This window comes from Sesamum indicum, linkage group LG4 (assembly GCF_026168435.1).
Source record: "Sesamum indicum cultivar Baizhima isolate 11 linkage group LG4, ASM2616843v1, whole genome shotgun sequence".
Taxonomy (NCBI): Eukaryota; Viridiplantae; Streptophyta; class Magnoliopsida; order Lamiales; family Pedaliaceae; genus Sesamum; species Sesamum indicum.
In genome coordinates this window covers 15,386,541-15,397,208 of record NC_142660.1, presented here as the reverse complement: position 1 = coordinate 15,397,208, position 10,668 = coordinate 15,386,541, and the positions used below count along the sequence as shown (strand labels likewise).

The following is a 10,668-nucleotide window of genomic DNA, read 5'->3' as shown; positions in this document are numbered from 1 at the left end:
GATTTGATCATTTACCCTAATTTATAACTCTTTTGCCCCTTTGATAATAAAAGCTAATAATTCATCCCAATGCTCTAAATGTAACATAAATAAATATTTTTTTCAATAAATCTAAACTCTTATATCAATCTAGGCGAGCATTAGCTATCAGATGAAAAATGAATGGATATATATGGATTAAAATGCTCTTTAAAAAACTATGTAGGGGGAAAATTGTTCGAAATTTGGCCAAAGGATTAAATTAAGCAATTTTGAAAGTTATCGGACTAAAACTAAAATGGGTAAATTTGAAGAACTAAAAGTAAACAATTTTTAAAGTTATCGGACTAGAACTAAAATGGGTAAATTTAATGGACTAAAGTTAATAGAAGATAAATTTAATTAAAGGACTAAACAAATAATTTTCCCTTATAATCCTATTACATCTTCGAGATTCCGGTTAACATGTACAATTTAGATTTTATTCATACAACCTGTGTATATTATATGGAATAAAAGATAGGATTAATTATATTTACACCCTCAACATATGTTTGTCTTTTACAAACCACCCCTGCCTTTTATATTATAACTACATTGGCATCCCTGAGAGCAAAAAGACAGTGGTAGTCTGTGTTGATGATAGTGACGTTTTTTAAGAGTGTATGTGTAATATTTTTAAAAATAGGAGTAGTTCATGTACATAATGTTGACGTTTTTTATGGGCGTACACATAATTATTTCAAAAGTATGGATGATTTGTGTAAATAAATTATAGGTGAGGGAGATGTAAATATAATTATCTCAAAAAGTTGAATATTTACTAATTTCAACCTATTTAATCACATTAATTCTCATTTTATACATTGGAATTACATTATGACCTGATTAAATAATCGCCAATAGATTTATTTTTTTTTTTAAATAATCACCAAGAACTCCCAACCCCAATACGTCAAAGGATTAAATTATCTATATGCAATTGGAGAGAAAACAAAAATAAGTATTAATTGAATATTCCAACTTTTGTAATATCTAAATCGGATAAAAATAGATAATATATAGGTCAAAATATGAAAACTAGTCACAAAACACCCGAGTAAAGAACACAACAACTCAAAATGTTAAGGTGTCCTTTAAACATGTTTTTTAGTTTAATTGGGAGAGATTCTTTTGCCTATTTCAATTTTTATAAGGAGTAATTTGAATTTAACCTTAGAATAAAATGTTCGATCACTACATAAAAATGAATTATTTCCTACATTATAAGTCACTATAATTTGAAAATTATGATAAATCAATACTATCTTTTGGTAGGCCAACAAAATCGATGTAAAAATTTAAGTTTTGACCACAGTTAATCAACATTCGTCGTTGTTTTACCTATTGGCCAAAACATTTGCTGTAATTTATAGTTGTAGCTAATATTTGACCTCGCTTGTAAAAATAACAATTAATTGGCGTTCGCGCAACTATAAATAATTAGTATTCATTATAATTTTTTTACTTTTTAATTATAGTAATTAAATATAATGAAAAATTATACTTTCGTTAGACAAAAAAAATCTACTCAAAAAGATTCCTTCAAATTTACATTGAACACATGAAAATGGAGTGGGTTTTAACTAAAATATATGTAGTTAACAATTTATCTTCGTAATTTCAGAAAGATTCACACGTTCTAACACCCAACCTCTAAAGTCAACTCCCAACAAGACCTCTGTCTTTTCTTTCCTTTTTTTTTTTTTTTTTTTTGTCAATTTGCAATTTTTAATGAACTTGGGAAGTCGTGAAGCTATTAATTCGGATCTACCATCCTTTTAGGAATGATCAAAACAGTATGTCTGTCCTTTCCTTTCACTAATAAATAAATATATATATATATATAGACACACACATACACTTATGAATATGTATGTAAACTAGTACGAGTAGTATGCATGACTGGCACTAGTAATTACTATGATATTTTAATATGACTTTTTGTTATAATTAAGTATTATGGTTAAAAATAAAAATTATGAGTCGTACATTGATTCTGCAAATGAGATCGAAACAATGGTTACAAAAAAAAAATATGATAAATATTTCAAGATAAAATCATATCAAATATTGATTGAATGTGGTTGAAATTTAAGCTTTTCTATCAATTTTGTTTTGTCGTGGCAAATACGATTAATTTGTTGTAGTTTTTAAGGAATAGCAATTAATTTATAGTATAGGGAATAATTCATTTTTTTTTATAATGACATCTAATTGTATATAATTAAATTCATTAGATAATGTTGTATTTCGAGCATATTAGATTGCGGAAATAGCATAAATCATGATGATCATTGATATGTATAATAGGGTTGAATCCAAGTTATCCCTTGTAAAGATTGAAATATGCATAGTATACTTAAAAATTAAGTTATATCAGAATAGATGGATTTCTTAAATGCTCATAATAAATCATTTGAATTTCCTTGAATAATTTTAAAGTCAAAGAATATCATTTCCTTCGCTTTTAAATTTGAATTATATTCTAGAATCAATTGAAATCCTGTATCAAAACATTCTCTATAAATTCGAATTTCTCAATCCAAATATACAGCTTAACAAAAATATCAAAAAGACAGATTAACAGTTTGAGAAAGAAGCATGAATACCCCCCCCCCCCGGCCTTGTTGTCGTTCACTTGCATTTTTGCCGCTGATTTTTATGTTTTAATCTGTATATTATTTATTTTGTCCTCACACTAGAAAAAATAAATTACTATTACTCAAACTTTTAATAATTATAAACTAAAAATCATGATAAATAACTATTATAATAATTATATGTTAGTTGATTTAAAAATATCCACATATTTTATTTAAAAAAAATTCCCACAGTCACTTTTCACTGATTAACCAATTCCAACATAGTCAACACTCTTTGTATTTGAGTGGAACTTTGTACGAGTATAGTCTCAACTACCACAATTAAAGATTATATAATTACAATATTCCATATAAAAATATCCGTACGTATATTCCCACTTATATATATTCAAAGTATCACATCCTACCATAAAATAAAATTAAGGTCACCAATCAACAAAACTGAATTTTTTGGACCGTCGATTGGGCAGGGTTCGTTGAGATTGAAGGGCGGATATCCTGCATGGCAACCTAACTATACTTCCATGCAAGAATGTACAATTGTTATGAGATTATTGGTATTTTACGTATGCATGATTGAGAAATATATACAAATAAAATGCTTCTTATCTGCCTTCACTAATTGTGATTTACAAAGGTACTTTTTGTCCTTTTGTCAAACGTTTTCTTCTCCCACGTGAGTGACATCTCACCAACCATGTCTGACCGTTGATCGATCTCCTCATCGTTCTAAATATTATATGTATGTATAATTATGTACGTAAAAGATAAGAATGATATATATATATATACATGTATGTATATGCAAGGGAACATATATACATATATACATATATACTAGTATTTGTTACATATTTATCACTTTCTACTAATAGAAATGTCGAATGATGCATAACAAGAATAAGGAGTTTATGTACTACATTGGCGTATTTCCACATAGTTGTGTATGTATTTGTATGCGTATGTATGTGTTTATAATTATTTATTAACCAGTAAGAAAAGTAGTAATTTAATTATGGAGTCGATGGTCCAGCGTCCACCCAAGAAGTTGACCGCAGCTAGACTAGCCTTTCAAGAAAGATATTTGCAGATTTTGGCAATCGTAGTAAGTAATTTGTGATCTAATCAATTGGATATCTGCACACAAAATTATTTGATGATGTGCCGTAGTTTACCTCTTTAAGCAAACGAAGGGGTCGGTGTATCTGTCCCTCAGGAATTGTTATTTTATAATGTTTTCAATTTAATTATTCAGTCTTTGGTACAATAGAAAAATGTAACAATCACTTTCCAATGAGATGGATTCTGGCAATTGCCATTCTTTATTTCATGCCAAGTTGCTACCCCGAATAATTCGATGTTTACGGATCATGCCGCTGCATCGTGTACTTTGATCATAAAATGCACGAATGATTGTTACATACTCCTTATATTTAAATAATGAAGTATGTATTAATCATCTGACTATCCGATACTCAAGTATCTCCAGATGGGTTGTTTAGTGCCATCCAAGCACTTCGGCCCATCTGGGATTCATCGTGTCCAAATATTTAACAATCATACCAGCTAACGTAGAAACTGGTTTAAATGAACTTACAGCAGTAATGTCTGGGAACGTCAAGAAAAGCAGAAAATATACTCCAAAATTCAAAAGGTCTGAATTCAAACCTCATCATAATTGATAATAACTAATTGATTCTTTGAGCTCATCATTTGTATCTAATTACGACTATAAAGTTATAAACCAATGATCATTATATAATTCGGTTGGTCCCTTCAAACAAGAAGGAAAAGAAATTAGCTTCAATCAATCACCAACCTTTTTTAGAAGTTTTCAGGCTTCTCAATGGGAGGAAGATGAACTTCAACAAAGACGCAATTAGTCATTCTGAAGTTATAGCCTTTGAGGTGTTTAAAAGTGTGGACCAGGAGTTGAAGATGATGACTGGAACCCCAGCCAAAAACCTGAGGAGGATTGAGTGCAATAGTTCCAGAAACCATTTTCCACATTTCACAACAGCTAATTCTGCAACAAGAGTTCATTCGCTCGCAAGCTTTTGAATAAACCATGAGCAAAAAGAAGCACGAGCCTAGCAGAGTGCCAGGTTCACCCAAACTATGTTCTTTAGTAAGAATTTGAATTTGAAGAAAATATAGAGAAATTATTTCGAATGGCTCCATCTCAAGAGAATTTGAAACTCTTAATATTCCAGAAAACCTAGTTCAAAATGAAGGTTGAAAGACTAAAAAAAACTTTTGTAATATGAAATTATCCTATTAGGAATTTGAAATCCCTACTTTCATATCCATCAATCCAATCACATTGCAACTGTATGGCAAGAACATTGGTTTCAGAAGCCAAACATGGAAACTGTCTTGAATTCATTTATTAGGTTTATGAAATAAAACATGTCAAAGATAAATGAATCAACATGCCTCGTCATGTAAATGCTCAGAGAAGAGATACAGCTGAACCTCAGACAGGTCTAAAATTGTAGAGTCAATTCTCAACCAATCTGAAGCAACAGTCAACACTCGTCAATGTTCATAGGTTGAATTAAATTTTATTTTGTGGAGCTGCATCAAAAAATTGTCCAGATTCTAAGGTTACAAATCAATGTGGAGACACTGCAAAGTGAATTTCTTGAATTCCATATTAAATAAAAGCTTGGGAGGTCAACTAAAGGCTGCAAAATATCAAGAAGCAAGCAAATGTTACCAAAGGAATTATAGTGGAGAAGAGAAGCTAAACTGAACACCAGTCTTCCCCTGGTCATGCTCTAGTTGTTTCAAAATGTAGCAGTAGTTGACCTGATAATCATGTCAAGCTGTCAGCAATATTCACTACAACAATCCCAAAGGAACGATACAGTAAAGAACAGAAAGGAAATTAATGCATTTGAGAGTTAAAAAAGATTGTCTACGAGCATTCTGAGTTAACTCCATTTCGTATTTCAGCTATCACTTAGATATCCTTCTTTTGTTTGACTGCTTTACTTTCCAGAACCAAAAGTAAAACAGAGGCCAGTGCCTCCATTAGAAATTATTAGTCAATTTCCTTAGGTGCGATGATGTGCAACACTAGAGGAGAACAATATAATCGAATAATTTATCCTTCTCAACATCAACTAATACACAAGCCATTCATCCATATGACATTGTTCATCACCATAAATCAGGAAAAACTTGTTTCCTTAGCTTCTTATTTCATACATATTTGAACCACAAAAAATACTTTCCATCAAAACTGCAGAACCATTTAATAGTCTAACAGACAAGAAAATGATGGACTATAAATAGCAGAGCTAGATTTGACAAACTGGATTAATTTTTTCACTATGTTCATATAAACACTCTAAACTGCAGCTAAAGCATGTTCCCACACCTGGAGTCTTCCTTGTAGTAAATAATTTTTCTTACTGAAGATCATATGAATCTAGGTCACATTCAGTGCTCCACAAGTCTTTGTTTTAGAAAAGTCAGCAAGAAAGAAGAAAATCAGACAACATAAATTAACAAATAGGCAAAACAACTTACCTCCATACGGAATAGCTTGGTGGGTATAATGATTCCAAATCCTGCAGAACTTCGGAAGGAATCTCGAAATTTCTGGAGAGAAAATCCTTTGTATGCATTCTCTGTCAATTTATTCAGGCTACCAGTGCAAGCAAATAAGTGCCCATGGATACCAGCATCCCTGAAAACTCTCAAAGGTAGATCAAAAGAAAAGTCTGCAAATGCTGTGACAGCAAGATCTCCACCAATATGATCTATCCCAGAATCTGAAGAGCTTCCACCATTAGAATCTTCTCTGACAAGTCTTCTAGGTTCAGCAGGACCCAATCCTCTTGCCTTGAAACCTAAAACAGATGTTGGCCCTCTCAAGGAGCAAACTGGAGAAGAATTACCACCCATGAAGAACCTCTCTGGTAAATATGAAGGTGCATTCAAAGATCCATTCCCCCATGGAAATATAACACCACCTGAAATTCCAAAATTTAATGCAGCGCGATAGAACCCCAAGGGAATAGCAAAACGAAGATCAAGCTCCTGTTCAGAAAACAGGAAATGTCATATACAAATAAAAGACATTATTTAACAACTTGCTCATTATCATGTAAGTTGTTACAGAAAGGTATTAAAAGTTATCAGTCTAGTTCAGCAATTTAACAACACAAGCTTGCCTAGTAAACATTGATTAACTCCTCACAGTTGAGAACATATTATGGGGCCAGAAAGACATCTAGCTGGCATAAGAAGAAGCACATATTACATATGTTTCAGTAAAACACGAAATAAGTAACATATGTTTTCTGAAAGCTGGATGATAAAAAGATAGCATAAGAATATGAATTACAATAACAGGACTTGATAACCAGAAGTAAAAGATAACATGTCAGAAAAAAAAGAGATAACTCCTCAAAAGATTAAAGGATGACACTACTATGGCTCAAAGGATATATATCTTTGCAGGCTTAATTGCTAAATATAAAATGAAATGAAAGAAACAGAAAAGCAAAGGAGGAGCGTGAAACCTGACGAATAAAGCGTAAGCTACGAAGATCGGGAAAAAGACCACCAATTTGTGTAGTGGAAACAAAAGCATATCCTCTAGTTGGCCTCATTGATGAATCTCTATTGTCAATTTTAAACCCATACTTCAAAGCTGACAACAAACTATGCCCAAGCTGCCTCCTCACTGTATGGGAAGACATTTGAGATGGATCTGTTAAAGTACGCCAAGATAAATTGTAAGATAAATCGTGGTTCCCAGTTGATAATAGGCCAAGTGAGAGGCCAAGAGCCTGCTCTTTGTATGAGGAAAACTTCAACCAATCTTGAGAAAGCAGAGATATTCTTGCAGACAAAGGAGTAGAAATCCCTTTAAATCTGGGTATTGAGACTCCTGTACTAACTTCTGAGGTTTGACCCCAGCCATAAGCCACTGAACCATCCCATAGATCTCCGTAACCAAACAAATTTTTCAGTTTTAGAGACCCTTCTAGAGACCAGGATCTAGCCTACAAAATCACTTTAGAATATCAAAAAATCAAGATAGGAAAATGATCAACTTATCCATACAAAAAGGAGATAAACTTGCAATTATTTGCAGGGACAACAAATTGACTCATCCAGATAACAGAAGACTTGCAAATCAAAGGGAGATTGAATAAGCATTCTTGAGCAATTGTTTTCTTTTTCAACCCTAATCTGTGCTGTGATGCCAACCGTAGACATCTTTGCCAGCCAAACTCCCAAGAAATTACCTTTCCAATAAGTAATTAAACAAAATGCTCCATACTAATAGTAATGAATTAGATTAGAAAATTTTGTTGGACCTAATATCATATTGATTATCAACATAAACCTATAACTAGACTCATTTCTTTCTTCCCCGTAGCCCCTGCAACCCAATTCAAAGCTTGTTTATTTTTATCCAATTTTATGTCAACTTCATGTTAAACCCCTTAATAAGTGAAGCTACAGAAAAATCCTATTAGTTAGACCCATCAACTCCCAATCCAAACGAGTCAGTTTCTCAATGGCATCTCCTAATTCCAAGTAGCAATCAACCCACGGAAATCAAACAGAAGCACTGATATCCATTTCCCAAACTTGGAAAAAAGAAATAATCAATAAGTTCAAAACAAACACCAGCCCAAAAATGATACCTCAGGCTTGGAGTAAACCCCCAAATCTCCTGTCAGCGGGTTCTTCGCCTCAGTAACCTCAATGACGACGTTCGCAGTTCCAGGCAGCTCCGGTGGGCCTGCGTCGAGGGTAATATTAACCGAATCAAAAATATCGAGGTCCTGCAGCCGCGCGTTGGCAACACTGGCGGCACGCAGTAATTGCTGGAAACTAGTAGCATCCCTGAACACCGCCTCCACCTCGGACTCAATCAAAGAATCCTTGGTCTTCGTGTTGCCCTTGATGATGACGTCATGGACCCGAACCGGAACCCGCTCTGTGGAGAGGCGCCTGAAGAGGGCCTCCATATTGGCCCGGTCCTTTCGTATTCGGGCCTCAGGAGTCATGGTTTTGGGTTCTTCTCCTTCTTCGTGCTCCAAGTCTTCGTCTTTCTCGGGTTCTTCATCTTCTTCGATTTCTTCGTAGGGTTCTGGGTCAGGGTTTGGGCTCTCCGGCTCTTTGGATTGCGGGCCGGACTCCGGCTGGGCGTCCATGAATGCAATACTTGTTCTCAAGCGAGTGTAATGTGGATTGTGGAGTGAAGTGACGGCGATCGGCGGTGGTAGGGCGGCACTGGGAGTAAGATTCTAGGGAAATTAAAGCATTGACACGACACCGGCTCAGCAGCCTAGTTGTTTCTCAACTTCAAAATTCTTAATAATTCTTATTCATAATTATAATTGTGGGATGCTTTTATTAATTCTTTAAATACATAATTAATTTTATTTACTAGCATAAAATGTATAGCACATAAAAAAAAATTTATAAATTTGTCTTGAGCAGATAATACGAAATATTGAATATTCACTTAAAAAATTAAAAAATTCAAACTTAAATCGAGATGATTAAAAATAAAATATATTATAAGAGCATTTAACTTCCATCATTTCATCACGAATTAAGATGCACAGTAAATCAAACTGAGCTAATTCAATTCAAAATTGGATTAAACTAATAAAAAAATTGATTGATTCGATCGAATGAATCAATACCTGAGACCAACTCAACCCAGCCTAGTGGCTCAAGACCAACTGGTCCTGGACCGAGCCTGGTCTAGGCATATTAGGCCTTTTTTTTCTAATAATTCATTGCAAACATTTTTTATTGTATTCTTTTAATTGACTATTTTAATAGTTTTTTTTTTATACTTTTAAAACTCTAAAACTTTTATACTTATTGTTCTACTTCTAAATTTTTAATACTTTTCGTTTTTTAAAAAGATTTATTTTGAATTCTTTTCGAATTTATTATGATTTAATTTTATTATTGCAAGCTTGTGTCAAATTATTATTTAAGATCATTATATATGCTTAACTACTATTTTTCTATATATAATTTTCTGTATGATTTAATTCATCATTTATTTATTTTATAAGACAATTATAAATTTAAGTAATTATTTATAAAAAGATCTTAATGTCATAAAAATAAATAAAACAAATACATTCGAGCCTGATTTGGGCCTGATTCTGGCCTCAATCAGGTCGATTCATGAGTTGGTTCTAAGTTTAAAAATAAACTCAATTGAGGTCTACCTGAAGGCCTAAGACCGACCATCAACAGTAGTGGACCGGTCTAAACTAGGATTTTTTGAGGTTGTACATATCAATCTTGGGCCAACCCAACCCACGAGGCACCTTAAGCCATAACTTTTAGAGCTCGTATATTTATTGGATGGAATAAATATGTGATAGGATGAATTATGAATAAATGAAAAAGTGGGATTAAATAAAGGTAAAATTTTAAAACTAATCTTACTTTAGTTTTTATTTATTTATTTTGAAAACCAATACTTTCTTAGGGATAATTATATTTTCCTCCTCATGAAGTTTAATGTAATTACAAATAAGTGCCTATGTTAGTCAAAATTCACCGAATTTGCTGATATTATAAAAAAAAAAAGAAATTTGATAAAAATACTTTTTTACCCCCAATTGACTAATTATTGATTTATTATAGGCCAAATAAGTCTTTTTATGATCAAATTATCCTCATACATCTTTATACGTTAATGCATGTAAGAAAATATATCTTCACGTTATAAGAATAGTTTAGTCAGATTAAATCTGTGTGATTTGCAATAAGTCAGTAATAAGTCAGTTGATTATAGATATTAATTTCCATTCATATTTTTTATTAATATCAATAAATTCAATTTAATTTTGACTAACGAATGGACCAATTAATTAGATGGATACAAACCTCATAGTACTAAATATAATTTTTCAAACTATAGAAAATATACATGTATTTACATTAAACCTCAGCGAAGAACACATGTAATTACTAACGAAGGGACCTTTTAATTAGATGGATACAAACCTCGAAGTACTAAATATAATTTTTCAAACTA

At 32.4% G+C, this 10,668-nt stretch overlaps 1 protein-coding gene across 1 annotated transcript; it reads right to left on the bottom strand.

Moving 5' to 3' along the window:
- Positions 1-5,166: 5,166 nt before the first annotated feature.
- Positions 5,167-8,975, bottom strand: LOC105160866 (Outer membrane OMP85 family protein). The gene is made up of 4 exons (XM_011078364.3): positions 8,297-8,975; positions 7,160-7,645; positions 6,162-6,674; positions 5,167-5,435 (listed from the first exon to the last, which is right to left on the bottom strand). Exons 1-4 carry the CDS (start codon positions 8,807-8,809, stop codon positions 5,352-5,354), a joined length of 1,596 nt encoding a protein of 531 aa, XP_011076666.2. The 5' UTR covers positions 8,810-8,975; the 3' UTR covers positions 5,167-5,351.
- Between the last annotated feature and the right edge of the window lie 1,693 nt (positions 8,976-10,668).

Bases quoted from the DNA above. Each gene is read 5' to 3' on its own strand.
- LOC105160866 (XM_011078364.3), bottom strand. From the start codon at position 8,809: ATGGACGCCCAGCCGGAGTCCGGCCCGCAATCCAAAGAGCCGGAGAGC. The intron at 7,646-8,296 runs GTATCATTTTTG...GTGATTTTGTAG, and splicing joins GGGTTTACTCCAAGCCTGAG to GCTAGATCCTGGTCTCTAGA. The intron at 6,675-7,159 runs GTTTCACGCTCC...TTTTCTGAACAG, and splicing joins GCTTACGCTTTATTCGTCAG to GAGCTTGATCTTCGTTTTGC.